Consider the following 22,162-nt stretch of genomic DNA (forward strand, 5'->3'; position numbering starts at 1 on the left):
ATTTATATTTATAATAATATGTCACAAAGAGCAAATCATAAAAATAGCATATCCAACAAAACCTTTGCTCACTCTGAATGCTTATGAATTTCTCTGGACTTGGTGGGTCAGAGAGATTATAGGCTTCAAAGCCAAATGAATGAGTCAAGCTAGATGGCTTGAGCTCACAAGCTCCACTCAGGTCTAACAAGTCATTCCCAAATGTGTAGTGTGTGACGCCTAGCCAAAGTTGGCTCTCGATATTTGTTGCATGAGTAACATTAAGTATTTTAAATACTTAGTTTTGTGAATTTATTTTTATATTTTTCTCTTCCCTTTTTAACCCTTTTCTCCCCCCTTCTTCTTGGTCTTTATCTTTGTGTGTGTGTGTGTAACAGATAAAACTTGTAAAGAAGTTCTCAGGCCAAGAAGAATGCTGAAACAGAAAATAGAGGAAGAAGGTACTGAAAAAGTTGCGTGTGATTGTAAAAAGGTTATGATCATATCATTCAGGAGCTGGGGAGAAAGTTAAACATTAGATGATTTTCCTTAATTCAACAGAGTGGGTGAAAAGGAAGATATGTACAGATGTCTAGCTCACCTTCCTCAGAAAGGTTAACCCAAAGAAATCGAGAAGTTCATCTGTCATAGCTTTAATCTGAGGAAAATAATTCTTTATTATTTCTATCTCTAAAATCTGGAAGATTACCTTTTACTTGTTTCAAATATCTCTCCTCTACAAACTTCATCTGGCAGTTAAAATCATATACTTCCATTTTAGTCCAACAAAATCCATGATTTGATTAACTTTGAGATATACCTAGAAATCTATTTCTTCTTTTTTTATTTAAACTTTATTTCAAATTCAAAAAATAAAATAACAGATAAAAGGCAGCTCAACAAGTTATGGAAGCATTATTCCAAAAAAGTTCTCTCCAGGCACTTTATCTCATCTAATCCCCAAAACAAACTAAATTGTTCCTCCAGTGTTCAGAAAGATACATAGATGAACACAGATTAGTTAAATAACATAATCAAAGTCTCCTTGTTAATGAAGAAAATGAAGAGAAAAAAATGCTTAATAATCTCACAAAACCAAATCTCATATTCTTTTTTTTTACCTTTAGTGTTAATACATACCTTCTCTGTTTTTGCTATAAAAATATTACAATATTGTTGTTAACTATAGTCTATAAGTTATATTAGTTATATTTTCCCCATGTATCACCATATTCTTAACACCTTATAGTAGAAGAACATTACTGTATTTATATTACTAACCATAATCTTCATTTACTAGAATCTATTTCTTCTATGTCATATATAAGCAGTTAAAAGCATTTTGGATTAGTGTTTGGAGATAAATTTAATGGGAATTATTTTTAAATAGATATTTAAATATGATAATTACCAAAGTTACAGTAGAAAGAACACTGAACTGGGAGTCAGAGGCATGAGTTCAACTAATAATCATATTCAAAGTAAGGTAGTAATTTCTTCTATTTACATTTGAGTTATTTTAATTCCAACCTTCACACTAAGTTGTAACGACATGATAATTGATTAATCTTAGCACATACAATAAAGGCTGATACCACAAACTACATCACATAAGAGATGTTTGAGAAAATAGAATATTTAGCTTGAAGTAGGAAATATTTGTATAGGAATGTCAGCCATCTTCAAATATTTGAAGGTTTTCAAATATTTAACTGATTCTACTCAAAGAGTGCTGAACCAACAGTGCAGGTTTCAAGAGTTAGTATTTGGTTTAGTTGCAGGAAGTCCTTTAGCCATTTAATGTGAAATGGGATGGATTTCCTAGTGAAATCACATTCTCCCCATTCCTAGGGTAGCTCCACGGGGAGGTTGGTCAACCAACTAGACATGGCTATTGTGGGTAGGGGAATCATGTGTCAGAAGTAACTATGTACCCTTTAAGATCCCTTCTAACCCTATGCATGATCAAGGGCACTTGTATTATTTCAGCGGCTAAATACAAACATTTTATACTGAGGAAATGTTGTTACGATGGAGCCAGTCGTAACGATGATGAAAGCTGTGAGCAGCGAGCGGAACGGATTACCATCGGCCCCAAATGCATTACAATTTTCAAGGAATGTTGTAACATCGCAAAACAGCTCCGTGATGAAGACTCTGTTAAAAATATGCAATTGGGAAGGCTACGTAAGTTTGTTATTTTCTATCAGCATCCTGTCCACTATGGGGAACTTTGTACATTATGCAGCTAAGAAAGGCAGTTTTCATGTTCTATTTAAAATTGAAAGTAGAAAAGGTAATTTGTAAATGCCCATAAAAAACACTTATGTCTGGGAATTAAAGAACAATGTACACTAATACAGAGTCAAAACCCAGGACAAGCTTTAGCGCAAACTCTTTCTATAAACTTGAATGAGGCTTTAGGCCTCAGTCTCTTCATTTATCAGGCAAGAAGCTTGGACCAGATGATGAGCAATATGATTTTGAGTCCTAAAATTCTATGATTCTATGATATACTATCATACAAAAGATCCATTTATAGTTACACTGACTAAATGGAGCATAAGATTTGTAAATCTAGCATTAGGTTAAGTGTACTTAAATAAAAATTGAAATCTTAATTCTGTTTCAACCACAACATATGTTTTCAGAATTTATAGAACTCTTATTATTATGGTTTCAGAACTTTTAGGGCTTCCCTTTCATAGATATAGTCTTTAACAAAATGAAATAAAACCAGAATGACAGCTCCTATTTATTAATCTGCTTGTTTTATTTAACAGTGTATTTTAAACCTCATCCTTCTCAGTGGATATATTTCTACAAACATAGCTTTCATAACTTAATAGGCTATTTTTAAGAGAAGTTTTAGATTTACAGAAAGATCGAGCAGATGGTACAGAGAATTCCCATATATACAGCCCCCCCATCATGTATGTGCATCTTGCAATAGTGTGGTACATTTGTTATAATTAATGAATTAATATCAATACATTCTTACTACCTGAAGTCCATAGTTTACATTAGAATTCACTCCTTTTTTGGTTACAGTGTAGTATAGTATAGTAATTTTCTTTTTTATTTTTAAAGAAGATTTAGATTGCATAAATGTTACATTAAAAATATAGGGAATACCAATATACCTCATCCCTTCCCCTTCCTACACTTTCCTCCATTAACAACATCTTTCATTACTGTGGTTCATTTGTTAAAATTGATGAACACATGTTGAAGCCTTGCTACTAATCATGGACTAATGGACTATAATTTACACTATGTACTGCACAATTTTAGAGGTTTTGACAAAATGTATAATGGCCTATCTTCACCACTGCAATGTCATGCAGAAAAATTCCAATATTCCCAAAATGCCCCATGTTACACATAATCTTCCCTCTCCGTCCCCTCAGAACCTCTGGTGTCCAGTATCTTTGTATCAGTGTTACAGGTTCTTCCATTACTAGAATAATAAGTCTACTTTAGTCCATAGTTCCATCCCCACCTTCATATTTGGTCACTCCTCAATCTTGAGGATTTGGGGGTGGTGATGCCCATTCTGTTTCCAAGTGAGAGGGGGCTTAGATCCCATGGGGTTGATGGATGAAACTATCTTGCTTGCAGTTGTAGATACTTTCTGGTTTTTGGCATGGGCATTGTCCATTATCATCCTTTTGTTAGTTGTCCTGGCGCAAATTCAATGAACTGGAAAGTAGGTGTTGTAACTCTGCTGAGATTCAGGGCTCAACCAGCATATGAATAAACCAAAGACTTAAGTCTCCAGGACATATATTTAATAAACATAGTGCTAATTATAGGTTCAAATAAAAGGGAAAGAAGAGGCATGTGTAGGGAAATTACAAATGAATCTAACTCTGTTACATTGGGGAGCATATATTCCAAAGACTCACTGACAGGATGCCAAATTCTTGAGACTGTCTGCCCTGCCTATAGTGTCTATATGTCTTTACAGCCCTCAGGAGCCCCACCGTTGGATGCACTGCTTACCGTGGCAGTCAATGAGATCCTGCTGAGATGTGCATAAGCATAACCTTTGGAATGACTTTCCAACTCACTTTGAAATCTCTTAGCCATAAAAACGCAGTTATATTTACCATTTTCCCCTTTTGATCAAGGTCTTTTTCCAGATGCATTGCTAGCTGGAGCTTGGTGATAATCCCTCCATGCCATGGAGGATCATCCCAGCAAGTCATGTCCCATGCCAGAGGGGCAGAGGGGGAGGTAGTGCATTTATATGCTGAGTTTGGCTTACAGAGTGGCCACATTTGAGTCACAAGGAGGCTTTCGGGTGGTAAGAGAGTTCACTCTTGACAAACACATAATATCATGTATCCACTATTACAATATCATAAAGAATAGTTTCACTGCCCTAAAAATGCCCTGTGCTCCACTATTCATCCCTCTCTCCCTCCTCTCATACCCCTGGAAACCAATTATCTTTTTACTGTCTCTGTAATTTTTCCTTTTCCAAAATGTCATGTATCTGAGATCATACAGTAGTGTAGCCTTTTCAGACTGGCTTCATTCACTTAGCAATATGCATTTGAAGTTTTTCCATGTGTTTCCAAGGCTTAATAGCTCATTTATTTTTAATGTTGAATAATATTCCATTGTATGGATGTATCACAATTTGTTTATCCATTCACCTATTGAAGGATGTCTTGATTGCTTCCAGTCTGGGGAAATTATGAATAATTTCATAAGCATCCCTGTGCAGGTTTTTACATAGATATATATAGCTAGGGAAATAGCTAGGATACAATTGCTGAATCATATTATGAACCTATGATTAACTTTGTAAGAAATTGTCAAACTATCTTCCAAAGTGGCTGTACCATTTTTCAGGAGCATTGAAAATTCCTGCTGGCTCATGTCCTTGCCAGTATTTGGTGTTGTCAATATTTTGGATTTTAGATGTACTAATAAGTATATACTGGTATCTCATTGCTTTAATTTGCAATTCCCTAATAACATATCTTGCTAAGCATCGTTACATAGCTTATTCTTTATATGTCTGTCTGTTGGGGAGAGGTGTCAGTTCAAATCGTTTGCCCATTTTTTAAATTGGGTAGTTTTTTTTCCATTGTTGAGTTTAAATGTTCTTTGTGTATTTTGGATGCAACTCCTTTATCAGATAACTGTTTTACAATATTTTCTCCCAGTCTATGACTTGTCTTTTCATTCTCTTAACAGTATCTTTCATAGAACAAAAGTTTTTAATTTTAATGAAGTTCAACTTATCAATTATTTTTCTTACATAGATTGTGCTTTTGGTGTTGTGGCTAGAAAGTCATTGCCAAACCCAAGGTCAAATAGCTGTTCTCCTATTTTATCTTCTGGAAATTTTCCAGTTTTGCATTTCATACTTAGTTCTATTTTGAGTAAATTTTTGTGAAAGGTATAAGTTCTGAGTGTAGATTCTTTTTTTTTCCCCCAGCATGTGTGCATCCAGTTGTTCCATCACCATTTGTTGAGAAGACTACCTTTTCCCCACTTAATTGCCTTTGCTCCTTTGTCAAAGTTCAGTGGACTGTACTTATGTGGGGTCTATTACTGAACTCCCTTCTGTTTCTTTGATCTAAATGTAAAATGCAAAACTATAAAATGTAAGATAATATAGGAGAAAAGCTAGTTGACCTTGGGTTTGGCAATGACTTCTTAGACACAACCCTAAAAGCACAGTTCACAAAAGAAAAAAAAGTTAATTTGAACTTTGTTAAAGTTAAAAACTTCTGTTCTGTAAAAGATGCTAAGAAAATGAAAAGACAAACCACAAAGTGGGTAAAAATATTTGCAAGATATAAGGTTAATATACAAAAGTCAATTAATTTCATGTCTACCATCAATGGCCAATTATGATTTGAAATTTAAAAACAATACCATTTATATTAGCAATAAAAAATGAAATACTTAGCTATAAATGTAACAAAATATATACAAGATCTATATGAGGAAAATTATGAAACTTTGATGAAAAATTAAAGATCTAAGTAAATGGAGAGATATTTCAAGTTCATGGATAGGAAGACTCAATATTGCTAAGATGAAATTTTTTCCCAACTTAGTCTGTAGATTCAACATAATCCCCATAAAAATTCCAGCAACTTATCTTGCTGTGGAGAGCAGCAAACTGATTCTAAAGTATATAGAAGAGCAAAGACTGAGAATAATTGACCTAATATTGAAGAACAAGGTCAGAGGACTTATACTACCTAACTTCAAGACTTACTATAAAGCTACAGTAATCAAGATAGTGTGGTATTCTCAAAAGGATAGACAAATAAATCTACTGTTCATTAGTATATCTTCTTTTCTGATGTGTCTGGTCAATTATTTGGCCCATTGTTTATTGAGTTGTTTGTCATCTTATCATTGAGTTGCAAGAGGTCTTTATATATCCTGAATACAAATATTTTATCAACTATGTGTTTTGTAGCTATTTTCTCCTAGTCCGGAACTTGCCTTTTTATTTTTCTTAATATCGTTTGAAGAACAAAAGTTTATAATTTTAGGATAATCCAAGTCATCAATTTTTCTTTTCTGTTCATGCTTTTTGTGTCCTATCTAAAAAATCTTTGCCTAACCCAAGGTCACAAAGATTTCTCCCAGGTCTTCTAGAATAGAGCTCAGCACACCTTTTTTGTAAAGGGTAAGGTAGTCAGTATTTTAGGCTTTGTAGATCACATGGTCTCTGTCACAACTAGTAGGATGAAAGGAAACATAGACAATACATAAACAGGTGGGCATGATTTTGTTCCAATACAACTTTATCTACAAAAACAGGCAGTGGAACAGTAGGCTGGGTTTGGCCATGGGCCATAAGTTGTTGAACTCTTTCTACAAGTTCTATGGTTTTAGCGCTTACATTCCAGTTAATTTTGGGGAATGGTAAGAGACAAAGGTCAAGGTTCAGTGATATCCAATTACCCCCACATCATTTGTAGAAAAGACTATTCTCTCCCCCATTTGAATTACCTTGGTACCATTATAAAAAATAAGTATGACTCTCTTATGCTCTCTTGCCTCTGGACCTGGGCTCCAGCTGCTTCTCCCCCGCTTGGACCACCACACAAGTAACACCTGGGCATTTATAACCTATAATGGGGAATTGTAGCCTGTATGTCAGCCCTCTTTATCACTTTTCAGCCCCTTCTTTTCTACATGGGACCCCTTCTCTGTTATTTTCTCCCATTTCTCTTCCCTCCCTACCTGAATAAATTACTGGCCTAACTCAAAAAATAATAATAATAAGTATGAGACTGTTCTGCATTCTGTTCCGTGACATCACTCTATATATTTATCCTTACGTCAGTCTAACATTGACTTGACTATTGTAGATTTACAATAAGTGTTGAAATCAGACAATATTAGTCATCAAACTTTGCACTTTTCCAAAATTGTTGTTGTTATTCTAGATATTTTGAAATTCCTATAATTTTTTTAATCATCTTACAATTTTATGAAAAAGTCTGCTGTAAGTTTGCTCAGGATTAATGTTGAATTTGTAGATAAATTTGGAGAGAATTGCCCTTTTAACAATATTGAATTGTCTGACCCATGAAATGGTAACTCCTCCACTGTGTTTTATGGTGTTGGTGTACAGGTCTTTCACATATTTTATTAAATTAATCCTTAAATATTTCATTTTTTATGTTGCAATAGATGGAATTTTTAAGTTTCAGTTTTCTGTTGTTCAGTTGTTCATAGAATGCAATGAATTTTGGTATATTGATCTAGAGTCCTGTTCAGGCAGCTTTTTTGTAGAATCCTTAAGATTTTCTAAGTAGTCAATCATGTCATCTATGAAAAAAAAGCAGTTTTATCTCTTCCTTTCCAATCTATATACCTTTTGTTCATATGATACGTGAACATATATAAACAATAAGTGAATAGTAAAAGTTGTGAACTTACAAAGCAAACATGCATAACATCATACATCAACCCTCCACCAACACCTTGCATTATCATGAGACATTTGTTACAAATTATGAAAGAATATTGTCAAAATATTACTACTAATTATATTCCTTATCTTACATTTGGTTTATTTTTCCCCCAACCCACCCTATTATTATTTTTTAAATATATTTTTTATGACAGAAGTTGGAAACCCACAAAACAATCATGCACATTTGTAGAATTCCCAACAACACCCCTCTAACAACACACCATACTATGGTGGAACATTTGTTACAGATAAGATAATATCATCTGATTGTTATCATGTCCATAGTGTACATTTGGCTCACATTTTCCATACTGCCCCATTATCAACACAGTATATCTTTTACATCGTAGCAAGGATATTACATTATTACTGCTAATCACAATCCATAGGTCACTCCAGTTGTAGTTTTCCCATGCTTCTCCACATTCCCCCCACCCTGCAGTAATGATGTACATTTGCTCTAACTCACAAAAGACACTCTTGCATCTGTACCATCAGCAACAATGTTCATCCTCCTCTTGGTTTACTGTGCTATTGTGTCAATTGGCATTTACATACCTAGACTACCATTTTAAGCCACATTCCCATTTATAAAAGAGCTGTTAATCACTATTTGTTACCATCCACTCTATACAATTCCACACTTTTACTAATTAAAACTTCTAGATACATTAAATATCAGTAGTCCATCTCAATCCTCCTCTGATCTCCTTTAAGAATCCATCACCTACCATCAGGTCTTGAAGATATTTTCCTACAATTTCTTCTAGAAACTTTAGTCCTTGCTTTTATTTTTAGGTTTTTGATCCATTTTGAGTTAATTTTTGGATGAGGTATGAGATAGGGGTCCTCTTTCCTTCTTTCGGCTATGGATATCCAGTTCTTTTGTTGAATTGGCTGTTCTGCATGAGCTGTGTGGGTTTGACAGGCTAGTCAAAAATCGCTTGACCATACATGTGAGGGTCTGTTTCTGAATCATCAGGTTGGTTCCATTGGTCTATGTGTCTATCTTTAGGCCAGTACCATGCTGTTTTTACCACTATAGCTAGGTATTATGATTTAAAGTCTCGAGGTGAGAGTTTGCTTTTCCTTTTAAAGGTGTTTCTGGCTATTCAAGACCCCTGATCCTTCCAAATTAATTTGATAATCATGTTTTCTATTTTTCTTTAAGTGCTGGTGGAATTTTTATCAGGATTGCATTGAATCTGTATGTCCATTTGAGTAGAATTGACATCTTAATGATATTTAGTCTTCCAGTGCATGAGCATGGAATTTTCTTCCAGTTATTTAGGGCTTTTTTGATTTAACATTGAGTTGCAGTTTTCTGAATACAAGTGCTTTACATCATTGTTTAAGTTTATTCCTAACTATTTGAGTTTTATCTGTCATATTTTATTTTCACCACTCTTTTGACACTTTTAACTATTTTTATTGATACAATCTTCATTTCTAGAGTCTCTTCCAGGCCCCTCTCTCCTGTCTTTTCTTTTCAGGCTCTAGCACACACTTTAGTATTTCCTGAAAATCTGGTCTCTTGCTTAGAAATTCTCTCAGTTTCTGTTTATCTGTGAATATTCTAATCTCACCCTCATTTTTTAAAGATAGTCTTGCTGGGTATAAGAGTCTTGGCTGGAAATTTTTCTTTTGTAGTATCTTAAATATACCAGACCACTGTCTCTTGCCTCCATGGTTTCTGGTGAGAAATCAGCACTTAATCTAATTGGATATCCCTTATATGTTATGCATTGCTTTTCTCTTGCAGCTCTCAGAATTCTCTTTTTGTCTTTGGCATTTGACATTCTGATGAGTATGTGTTTCGGAGTTGGTCTATTTGGATTTTTTTTGAATGGGAGTACATTGTGTTTCTTGGACAGGGACATCTATATCCTTCAATAGACTTGGGAAATTTTCTACCATTATTTCTTCAAATATTTCTTCTGCCCCTTTTCCCTTCTCTTCTCCTTCTGGGACACCTATGACACATATGTTTGCATGCCTTTTGCTGTCATTTAGTTCCCTAAGACCTTGTTCAATTTTTTCCATTCTTTTCTTCATCTGTTCTTTTGTATGTTCACTTTTAGAGGCCATTTCTTCAAGCTCACCAATCCTTTCTTCTGCCTCCTCAAATCTGCTATCATTTGATTCCAATGTTTTTTAAATTTCAATTATTGTACTTTTCATTCCCATAATATCTATTTTTTTATGTATGCTTTCAAATCCTTCTTTGTGCTCGTCCAATGTCTTCTTTTTATTTATTTATTTATTTATTTATTTCTCTTCCCTTCCCCCCACCCTGGTTGTCTGTTCTCTGTGTCTATTTGCTGCGTCGTCTTCTTTGTCCGCTTCTGTTGTTGTCAGCGGCATGGGAATCTGTGTTTTCTTTTTGTTGTGTCATCTTGTGTCAGCTCTCCATGTGGGCAGTGCCATTCTTAGGCAGGCTGCACTTTCTTTCACACTGGCAGCTCTCCTTATGGGGTGCACTCCTTGAGCGTAGGGCTCCCCTACGCGGGGAACACCCCTGCGTGGCACGGCACTCCTTGCGCACATCAGCACTGCGCATGGGCCAGCTCCATACAGGTCAAGGAGGTCCGGGGTTTGAACTGCAGACCTCCCATGTGGTACACAGACGTCCTAACCACTGGGCCAAGTCCGCTTCCCCCAATGTCTTCTTAATACCCTTAATCTCTTTAGCCATCTCATTGAATTTTTTAAAGAGATTTGTTTGAACATCTCTGATTAGTTGCCTCAACTCCTTTAAACATCTGGAGGCTTAGCTTATTCCTTTAACTGGACCATAGCTTCCTGTATCTGGTCTGGATTATAATTTTTTGTTGGTGTCTTCACATCTGGCTTACTAGAGATTTTTTCTGGGTGCAGTTTTTCTCTGTAGTTTAGGGCTTCTTATCCTTTCTCCCTTGCTGATTATGCAGTAGGAGCCAAGAATGTAGGTGGTGCTCTAAGCTGTGGAGGCTCAAGCTGCCCCCATTGCACCAGGGACCAATGAAGCTTCTTCCAACTTTCTCCTTTGCCAGGGGTAGGGACAGAATCTCAGCTGTGTGAAATAATCCAAGTGTAGGCCTAGACTGTAGTTGCCCAGAGAGACTGATGAAGCTTCACATCCCTTTCTCCCCTGCCTGGGGCTGGGATGGAGCTGTAGGTGTGGGCAGCAATCTATGCAGTACAGGTCCAAGATGACTGCAGTTGCCCTGCTAGACTTCTGATTTTCAGTCTATGCTAGCCAAAGTTACCTGCAGTTACTTGTATAGGCTGGTGCAATTCTCAGCCTCCTCCCTGCCAGAGGTGGGGCTGAAGCCTAGGCTAGGGCTGCAGACCAATCTGTGTGAAAGAAACTGGTTCCTTCCTTGCACTGAGAGTTTCAGTCAGCCTGGCTTCCTCTCAGGCTGGAGACAGAGTCAAAATGGCGGCTACTGGCCTCTTTCTGACTTGGACTGGTTCATATCCCAGCTTTTCCCAGGGTTATATCTTAGGCATCCAACTCTTCCAATCAGTAGCCAAAATTGGCACCCAATTGTTTCCTCCTCCCCTGTTTCTGGGAAATGGAGCTCCCAATTCCAGCTACAGAATAGCTCCTAGGACGGCTCGTGCCACCAGAGTAGAATAATCACCAGCCTCTGCAGCTTGGCCAGTAATTTCCCGGAGAGGCTGGTGCAGGTCCCAGCAGCTTCTTCCCTGTCAGAGGTGGCACTGGGGCCTAGGCTAGAGCTGCAATATTATCTGGATGGAAAGAAGCCGGTCCCCACAAGCACCATGGTTTTCAGTCTGCCCTGTTTCCCCTCATGCCAGGACATGAAGTTAAGATGATGGCTCCTGGCCTCTTTCTGACTGGGCCAGGCTCAAACTTTAGCTGCTCTCAGGATTATACTATAGCCCACTGAATTTACTCATCAGTAGCTGGAATTGGTGCCCAACTGTCTCTTCCTCCCCCATTTTGGGGAAGTGGAGCTTTCAATTCCAGCCATGGAACAGCTCCTGAGGTGGCTTGTGCCTCCGGTGGAGGATGGGCACCAGCCTCTGGGGCATGGAGCACTCTACAGATGGGCAGTCTCCTTCTTCCACTCTGCAGATGGGCAGTCTCCTTCTTCCACTCCTTCAAGGATGTTGCAGGATGCTCTTCTGGTCTTCTGGAGCCCCCAGACAGTTCCTTCAGGTAGCTTCAGAGAGCTCTGGGTGTTTGCTAACTGCCCTGTAGCCGGAGGTGACTCTAGGAGCTCCTTACTCCACCGCCATCTTGCTGGCTTTCCTCTTTGATTGACTTTTGTTCCTAACTTTATTATTTCCTTTCTTCTACTAATTTTGAGCTTAATTTGCTCTCCTATCTCTGATTTCTTAATGTGGAAACTTAGAACGTCTATTTGAGGTGTTTCTTCTTTTCTAACATAAGTATTTAATGCTACAAAAGCACTACATTAGCTGTAGTACACAACTTTGGTATGTTGTGTTTTCATTTTTATTCTGTTCAAAATGTCCTCTATTTTCCCTTGTGATTTCTTCCTTAACCCATGGGTTATTTTTAAGCATATTTTCAAACTTCCAAACAGAGATTTTCCAGATATTTTATCAATTTCTAGTTTAATTCCATTGCAATCAGAGAACATACTTTCTGCTTGGTTCCTGGCTATTATGAATATTGTGTTGCTAGTTGCTGCATTTTATTGTTTTCTTTAAACAGTATTGGATTCTGTCCTAGAGCACCATTAAGTTACTTGATACTAGTTGAATTATTTAGAGTCTTATTTCTAGGCTTTCTTATAATATCTTTATATGTTAGATTTAGAGCTTATTTATCCCTACCACTAAGGCAATACCATTCTGAGGAGTCTCCCCAAATGCCCCTTGTATTTCGAGAACTTTCCTGTTTGGTTCATAAGAATAGGAACTATTCCCAACCATGTGTGTTCTCTGTGAATTGCTGGGCCTACTTCTTTCTGGTGGTTCTTCTGCTCACCGTGGGTGGTTACCACTTAAGTCGGTGCAGATCAGTACTAAGCCAAAGACTCAACGGATTCCCTCTGCAGATCTCAGGAACTCAGTCTATGTAACTCCCTCCTCTCTGATGCTCTGCTCCTCATTTTAGATGTCTAAGATTTCCAAAATTCTTGTCTCTGTTGCCTCAATTCTGCAAGATCACCAAGTTCTGCTTGGTTCCCCTCCCTGCGCTAAAGTTTATAAATTGCCTCTAGACAGTGCTCTGGAACTTTTTTAGGATTACTTAACTTGCCTCCCTTCTCTCAGGGATCACAGTCCTGTACAGCTTATGTGCTAATGTCCAAAAATTTTTGTTTCACATGTTGTGTCTGGTTTCCTAGATTTTTACAACAGAAGGGTAAATCTGATCTCTATTAGTCCATATTGGACAGAAGCAGAAGTTTAGTCCATTTTTATTAAAGTAAATGCAAATAAATTTCTGAGTTAAGGCAGAGAATTACAAAACCTCCTTTTATAATGTAAACACAATAATTGCAATTATAAAATGCAAATAGCTTTATGCACTGATCGGTAGCTTGTATAATCTCAAGAACGCTAAACATTTAATGACTGAAGAGACAGATCACTAAAGATATCTTTATGCTTTTTTTCTTTTTCAATGCTATTAGTGGAGAAATCCCAAGGCCTTTTTTGCTCTATTTTGGTATCACTAAACCAAACAATTTACTGGTCATTCAGAAAATATTTAAGTTTAGATTAACAGTCATATTTTTAAATTTGTTTATCAGTAAAATTTATGTTGTTTTTCCATAATTAAATATGTTTTTCTTTTTTCAGAGATAAAAACCCTGTTCCCAGTAACCAAGACAGAAATTCGGAGCTATTTTCCAGAAAGCTGGTTATGGGAAGTTCATCATGTTCCCCAAAGGTATTAAATTTCTTTGACATTCCTCTGAAAAATGTGGAAAAATGCAAATATTATGGCCCTAAAAAGTGAAAACTACCCATCTTCCAATAGTGCATGTACTTTGCTCTTATAATTGGTCCAGGGCAGAATTAGCTATTGGTGAGAAAGGGTACTAGTCCATTTAACTTAATTTCCCCTCAATAAGTATTTATTGAGCACAGCTATGTGTCACACACTATATTAAGCAGCTATTTTCATCCTAAAATACATATTTTTAAAGCATTGATTTTTTTGAGAAGAAAAAATATTTTTTATTCAAATCCTTCATTCAATACATTTTTATGAAATGCCTACCCTATACCAGGCACTGCAAATAGTGAGAACAAGACCAAGTCTCCAAGCATCACCCTTCCTGGTTGGGATCAAAGCACTCCCTTTCCAATGAACCATACAAGCATGGTGTCCAAAGCTTTGCAATCACCTCCAAATAAGCCTCCTTGCCTCTAACCTTGTTTCCCTCTAATTCTTCCTCTACAGTGTTGTCTATTGCATCTGACATTTCCCCTTAGGCTAGCACTTCCTTTTGCAAGCCTCCTCACCACTATCCCCCAACCCCAATAATAACTGGAGTAATTACCCCGCCCAATGAACCCATTGCATGTACCACACAGTATTATAATGGCCTATTTACTTTCTTCCACATTAAACTCTTAATACCTTGATGGCAAGGACTAAATTCAGAATGCTATTTTATATTCAGGACCTGGCTAAAGGTCCAGCTTGTAAAGGCACTAAAATAAATGCATTGAATAAATACAAACTGCCTCTAAGATTTTTCAGTGTTTTATTGGTACAATCAATTGCAATTTATTTACTTAACTGCTTATTCCAGTAGACTGTAAGCTGCTTGAGAGCAGGACAATGTAAGTGCAGTATACCCAGTACTTGGCACTATGACTGACACACAATTGTTACAAAATTGGTGGTCAGTTGGCGTTTGTCAAATAAAAATAAATGAATACATAACCTTATTTTAAGTCAGAAATTTTTAGTTATATCAACTTTATTATGAGTAGTATAAAGATGTATTGATTTGTTTCACTGTTTTAGAATGCAGTATACAATGGACATAATTTTTTCTTTGTACAGTAAGTTTTGATTTTGTACATGCTTAAAAGGCATTGCTCTGACATATGAATTTTCAATATAAGGATACAATGTCTAAAAACATGGGACATGTAGAAGAATTACATGTAGGGGGGTTACTTTTTTTTAAAATTTATTTTATTTATTTCTCTCCCCTCTCCCCCCCACCCTCCCCCCCCCCACCCCCGCATTGTCTGCTCTCTCTGTCCATTTGCTGTGTGTTTCTCTGTGTCTGCTTGCATTATCTGGCAGCACTGGGAAACTGCATCTCTTCTTTGTTGCATCATCTTGCTGCATCAGCTCTCCATGTTTGCAGCGCCACTCCTGGGCAAGCTGCGCTTTTTTCACATGGGATGGCTCTCCTTGCAGGGCACACTTCTTGCACGTGGCAGCACTGCACATGGGCCAGCTCACCACACAGGCCAGGAGGCCCTGGGATTGAACCCTGTACCCCCCATATGGTAGACCGACGCTCTCTATCAGTTGAGCTACATTCGTTTCCCAGGAGTCACTTATTACTTGCTTTTTCCTCAATACCAGATAAGAGTTTGTCTTCTTGTGGTTTGTTTCTTTCTCCTAAAAGTAGTACGAAGTTAATGGATGTTTCTGTCAAGTTGGATTAATCAGTTTCCATTGTATTTGAATATCAACATTTTAACTTCCAGAAGCCAGTTGCAGTTTGTGCTACCTGATTCTCTAACGACCTGGGAAATTCAAGGCATTGGCATTTCAAATAGTGGTAAGCAAGCTTAACATATACTCATTTAAAGGGCAATTTGATTAACAAGATATAGGTCTTTGTTATTGTATGTTGAGATAGTATATCCAGAAGTTAAGTGGTGTCAACTTTAAAAAGTTCTTTTTTTATGTATTTCAAAAGTAATTGGATATGCCCACAATTTGAACATGGTTATTTCTTCTTTTACTCTTCCGTTGGTCCTTTTTTGGTGTCTTAGTACAGATACTTAGAAATAACTCCAGGGTTGGGTTTTATTTGTTTGCTATTTTGTTTTGATTTATTTTACAAAATCTTGGTTTCCATAATCAAAATTTTATACCTATTAAATTGAGCCAGTAATGATTATCACATAAAGAGATTTGGTGCTTTAGTTGATAAATGTTTTCATGTCTCGAATAGAATTAAATATTTGTTGAAAAAGTGAAGTTTTCTTATAATACCAATAACTAAGAACATAAAGATTCATGAGTAGAAAATTCATGGACATGCAAAGGAGAACATGATCTAATAATCTTTTTCACTTGAAGTAAAGCAAATGTGAGATACCATAGTGCTAATGAAGTGTTACAGGAATTTCCTAAAATGCATCTCTTTGCTTTCATTTCGGGCTGAAGGTATATGTGTTGCTGATACTCTTAAGGCAATAGTGTTCAAAGATGTCTTCCTGGAAATGAATATACCATATTCTGTTGTACGAGGGGAACAGATACAATTGAAAGGAACTGTTTACAACTATAAGACTTCTGGGATAATGGTAAGTAGGTATTTGTGGTGTGGTAGGATAAATGGGGAAAAGAAGAATATTCTGGTTTTCTGATGATTCTATTGGTATAATTATCAAACACAAAAATTTAGAAACTAAACTCAGAGCAGTATAAACTGAGCACTTACAATGAGTTTTGTGCTAGATGCCCAATTTAATAAGTGAAGGGATGGAGAAGGAGGGAAGGTCAAGACAAGTATTCATGTAACTCCAATTTAAAGACTACAAGTACATATGATAATTTACATGCTGTGGAGGCTCAGAGAAGGATGAGTTCACATTTAGTTCATTCATCATCCTGGCCCCTGAATTCCTTGGTCTCCTTGCCTCTATAACCCTTTGCTTCCCTCCATTTTAGCAGTTCATTCTCATCTTCACTTCATAGGCCTGTCATTCTCTCTGCCATCTTGATTACAGACATCTCACCAGCTGACCACAACCTCTACCCTCTCCTTCTAGTTCATTACCCTAGTATTTCCATAGCGACAGATCTGCAGCATCATTGAACTCTCCTACTCATTGACTCTACCACTTTTTTATTATCCATTACCCCTCTGCTGTCTTTACTTCCTTAGAATACACGAACCATCATTATAATCACACCGTTGCAAATCATGCCAACTCGTTTGATCCTCTCTCCCTCCATGGTACACTCCATACCACAAACACCTTAGTCACAGTTGAGTCATTTTGACATAAACCATATGCTTCGTGCTGCCTGCTCAGACCATTACAAATAGCGGTGGCTCAGTTTTATCTCGGCATCATTTTAGGTGCCATTCATGTCGCCGTACTGACACATTTATTTAATTTTGTGTATTATAAGTGCAAGAACCTCTGTGAGATCTTGGGGTTACTGAAGTAACCTCATCAAAAGTTCCTATTTACAATGGGGTCACTCCCATGGGAATGGATTAAAGTTAAGAACGTGGTTTTTCCTCGAGTACATACAGCTTGAAACCACCACACGTGTCGCTCTTGCTTCCATTCTCTAAGGCCATCAGGTAGTTTTTAAAAATCTAGGTATTTTGTCCAGAGTTTATAGTTATTTTTGCAGAAGGGTTGACTAATAGAAGTTACTTAAGTTTTACTGAAAGCAGAGACACTGCTATGGGTTTGTTATAGATATTCTGTATCTACCTCAGAAGTTCCTTTCTATTCTCAATTTACTAAGGGTTTTTATAATGAATTCATTTTGAATTTTATCAAATAACTCTTCTACTTCTATCCTTCCCCACCCTACCCTTGCTATCCTGGGGGCATCACTGGCCTTAGGTAACTGAATAAGCCTCTCTAGCTTCTGCCCTTCCCACCCTAGTCCTTTGCTTCCCAAGAAGATAGTTAAGAGGGAGAAGGAACTTTCCATCTTTGAGAAATTCTTCAAAATTAGTTGTTGGATATTGGCATCTTTCTTGTTTACCTGCCTGATTTATTTTGGAGCTAATTTGTTCTTTGGGTTGTACACTCAGTTCTATCAGCTCAGTAGATTTTGGAGGAGAGATGAAAAATACTACGTGAGCCAGAAGTCATAGGTATGATACATCCTCATTTCAAAGATGAGGAAATGGCAGATCAGAGTGGTCATACAACCTGCTCCCATCACACAGCTAGTAAGAGGCAGAGTTAAGATATGAATTCAGGTCTTTCTGGTGCCAGAGTTTGGTTATAAACTAGGGTACAAGTTGGAAGTTAACAACAGATACAATTAGAAAAGCAAGTTGGGGATATATTGGGCAGAGCCTTAAATGCCAAAATATAGTTTTCAGTCTTTCATAAAACCATTTTTTGTTGAATATCAGAGTCTGAGCTAAAAGATACAAAGATGAATAAGATACCCAGAGTGTCTGAGCCTGAGGTTTATACTGTTATGTAAGGAAACATGTAAAGAAACAGTATAAGAAGTGCTATCACAGCAGCATGAACAAGAACTACAGAAGCTTCTGCCTGATTCAGTAGATAAGAGGCAAAGGATGCGATGACATTTCTGAGCCAGTGCTGGGTTTTCTGGACATCACTTCACATTGACAAGCTTGACAGCAACTTGCGTAGGGTTTTTCTTTCTTTCTTTTTTTAAAATTACAGCTATGGGTGTATATGTAGTTACCCTATATTCCCACCCCCAAGTGTGTACAATTAGAGTAACTTTCTTTCATCAATTGTAACAAATGTATCACATTAAAGCAAGCGTTAATAATAGGGAGATATGTGGGAACTCTGTTTTCTGCATGATTTTTCTGTAAACCTATGATTCTCTAATTTAAAAAATCAGAAATAGCCAGGGAATCTAAGGGATGATTTGAAAGCACCTTGCGAGAGTTTGTATGCAGACCAGCATGGTCAGAATAAGCTCTGCTTGCCATAGAAATAAAGTGTTTTGATGTAATTCTTCGCTTGTGATATTTCAGTTCTGTGTGAAAATGTCCACTGTTGAGGGAATCTGTGCATCAGGAGGTTCAGCCGCGGGTCATCAGGGCATGAAGTCCCCCAAATGCCTGCGTCAGAAAGTGGAGGGCCTCTCTAGCCACTCGGTGGCCTTCAGCGTGCTTCCTCTGGAAATAGGCCTCCACAACATCAACTTTTCACTGGAGACATTGTTTGGAAGAGAAATCTTAGTAAAAACATTACGAGTGGTGGTAAGAAAAACATGCTTTTTTTATTCTTTTTTAAAGCACTGTTTCCTTTATGTGCAAAAGAATACATGCTATTAGCAGCATGCTCTTAAACGGTTCAGAAAGAGAGTCAGAGAGAGAAAAAAAGGTAAAGCAGATGTATTTAAAGGCTATTTTCTGGGCAGAGGATTTTCCATGGTTTTGTACTATTCTTGTAACTTTTCTGTAAATCTGAAATTATGTTAAAGATAAAAATACTTGCTTATTATAGAAAATATAAAGATACTAAAAAACCACTGAGAAGAAAATAAAAATCACCCATAATCCCACCACCCAACGCTACCCAATTTGAACATTTTGGTAGATAGCCTCCCAGGTTTCCTCCCCCCAACTCATTCAGCAAGTGTGACTTGAGGATCCACGTGCCAGCCTTTATGCTTCATACTTGGGATACAGCAGTCAGTAAGACACAGCACTTGCATTTAAAGAATTTATAGTCTAGAAAAAGTTCCGTTTCATAAATGAGTAAACATGTGAAGAAAAAGAAGAAAGCTATCATTTATTGAGGACAATTTACCACACTCTGTTGAGAGTTTTCATATTAGTAAGATTAAATAGGCACGGACTTGGCCCAGTGGTTAGGGCATCCACCTACCACGTGGGAGGTCCGCGGTTCAAACCCCGGGCCTCCTTGACCCGTGTGGAGCTGGCCCACACGCAGTGCTGATGCACGCAAGGAGTGCCCTGCCATGCAGGGGTCTCCCCGCGTAGGGGAGCCCCACGCACAAGGAGTGTGCCCCATAAGGAGAGCCACCCAGCACGAAGGAAAATGCAGCCTGCCCAGGAATGGTGCCACACACACGGAGAACTGACACAGCAAGATGACGCAACAGAAAGAAACAGATTCCCGTGCTGCTGACAACAACAGAAGTGGACAAAGAGGACGCAGCAAATAGACACAGAGAACAGACAAGCAGGGGGGGGGGCGGGGAGGGGAGAGAAATAAATAAATAAATCTTAAAAAAAAAAAGATTAAATAACTTGCCAAGAGCCACGTGGCTTGTTAATGACAGATCTGGGCCCTCTTAATTCTTCATCCTCCGAGTTCTGTTTTCAGCCATGAAATTGACTTCAGTAAACACTTATGGACTTATTTTCTGCTGGGCACATATCTATGCATCACTGCATGGTGATTATACACACAGACTCTGGAGTCATGCTGCCTGCTCCACGAGGTCCTAGCAGAGTGTCATTGGATAAATTATTTAATCTTTGCATGTCAGTTTCCTCATCTGTTAAACAAGGGTAAAAATAGTACCTACCTAGTAGATTTGTTTTGAGGTTAAATGAGCTAATATATACTAAGCCCTTAGACCAATTGCCTGGCCCATAATAACTTCTATCTAAGTGATTGATCTTATGCTTATTCAGATAGCCAGAAAATTTTATCCCTGGATGCACATTTATAGTATTTATATGTGTTTTGCCTTTTCCAAAGCAAAGAATTTTTAACAGGAGAAATAGTCAAGAAAAGTTGACCCAAAGAATTCAGTTCATACAAATTTAATTACGTTCTTAATTAAATGTTCTACCTTTATTTTAGCCAGAAGGTGTCAAAAGGGAAAGTTATGCTGGTGTTACTCTGGACCCAAACGGTATTTATGGTAGGAAAACGATTTTGCATTTTACGTGTTGTCTTTTGCACTAGAAATTAGAATGCATATATAACTTGAAACACTATTTTTCAGAATGTTAATTATCTAGACTCAGAAATATTCACTTCTTAATTCATTGTCATTCTTGATAACATTTGTTGTACTATAACCTGGATGATTTAGAAAAAAGAAAACGAATTCCATCAGTTTTAAATGCAAAGCATTGAAGTAATAGCCATGTGATTTTCTCTATGTGTTGAACACTTTGTATCTATCACAATAACCTTTGGAACATTTTCACATAGAACCATCGGTCCAAGGAACACCTAAGAAGAAATCGTTCACGTGATTATTTAGCATATGTTACCTGATTAATCACTTAACAAACCCATTCCTCATCATTTCCTCTTCCCTGCTTTTCCTTCAGTTAATGTATTCTGAATCTTCTCAGAATTTTGCAAGCATTTAAGCACTGAATCAAGGCCTAACAAAATTGTATTTATGAAATTTATAGTGTTCTCAGTTAACAATTTCTTTTCTTCCCAACAAAAGAAAATAGACTGCTGTAGTCCTTAGTAAATGGTTAAAATTGATCTTGCCATTGTACTAAGTCATTTTTATTTTCTTTCACTGATAGAGCAATAGGGGGGAAAACATTCACTTACAAATCAAGGCCTCTAAACTCAGAATGTTATTTCCTCTGTGAAAGCAAAGAATTGAGACTTTCTACATTTAAAATCAGCTAGCCGTCATAAACTAAATAAGGATCTATTCAGTAGACTAACAAAAGAAAAATCCATCTATGCATATATGTCCCTATACTAATATTTCTTTAAGTTTATTTTTACACATTTCTTCCCAGCCTACCCAATGTGAATAATAGGTATTACGATTTCTGCATGGTTGGGGCCTCATCTAGTAATTACTTTAAGCCTCTAAGGCCCATTGGCTTCATTGGCTTCTCTTTTCACCACGTGTGCCTCCTATGCTGACATTATTGCCAACAACCTTCCAAAAGAGTTCCTCTGACTCATTCTACATGTGGCCATCAGGGCCACAAGATGGGAATGATCTTTAATCTGGGAATAAATCTCTCCAACAAAACTCTTAGTTAAAAAAAAAAAAAACCTTATCTAATGACTCTCCCCTTTTTTCTTTCAGGCTACTTTGTTACTTTCTAAAGCTAAATAAGATAAAGATGATTATTTTGCTCAGGTTATTTTGGAGATTTTTATTAAGTACTTCCAGTTGCTATACCATCATGATACCTTACAGAATTCAGGGAAAAAAACCCAAAAGCTAAGATGTATTTGGAAAACCAAATGAACAATAATATTAAAGAAAATCTGAAAAAAAAAGTGAGAGGGCATGAGACATCAGAAGAAAATATGAAGTAACAGTAATTAAAATAGTGTGACATCAATTTAAAAGGGCCTAAAAACAAAGACTCA

At 37.1% G+C, this 22,162-nt stretch overlaps 1 protein-coding gene across 3 annotated transcripts in view; it reads left to right on the forward strand.

The window, feature by feature from the left end:
- C5 (complement C5) overlaps positions 1–22,162 on the forward strand; it is a 99,541-nt gene that overhangs the window by 37,390 nt on the left and 39,989 nt on the right. For all 3 annotated transcript variants that reach the window (XM_058302465.1, XM_058302466.1, XM_058302467.1), the window contains exons 16-22: positions 378–440; positions 1,969–2,166; positions 13,730–13,820; positions 15,611–15,684; positions 16,299–16,438; positions 18,853–19,080; positions 20,660–20,720. In XM_058302465.1, the coding sequence (XP_058158448.1) occupies positions 378–440; positions 1,969–2,166; positions 13,730–13,820; positions 15,611–15,684; positions 16,299–16,438; positions 18,853–19,080; positions 20,660–20,720 (855 nt within the window). The remainder of the gene's footprint in view (positions 1–377; positions 441–1,968; positions 2,167–13,729; positions 13,821–15,610; positions 15,685–16,298; positions 16,439–18,852; positions 19,081–20,659; positions 20,721–22,162) is intronic.

Source organism: Dasypus novemcinctus, chromosome 8 (genome assembly GCF_030445035.2).
Source record: "Dasypus novemcinctus isolate mDasNov1 chromosome 8, mDasNov1.1.hap2, whole genome shotgun sequence".
In the NCBI taxonomy this organism is placed as follows: domain Eukaryota; kingdom Metazoa; phylum Chordata; class Mammalia; order Cingulata; family Dasypodidae; genus Dasypus; species Dasypus novemcinctus.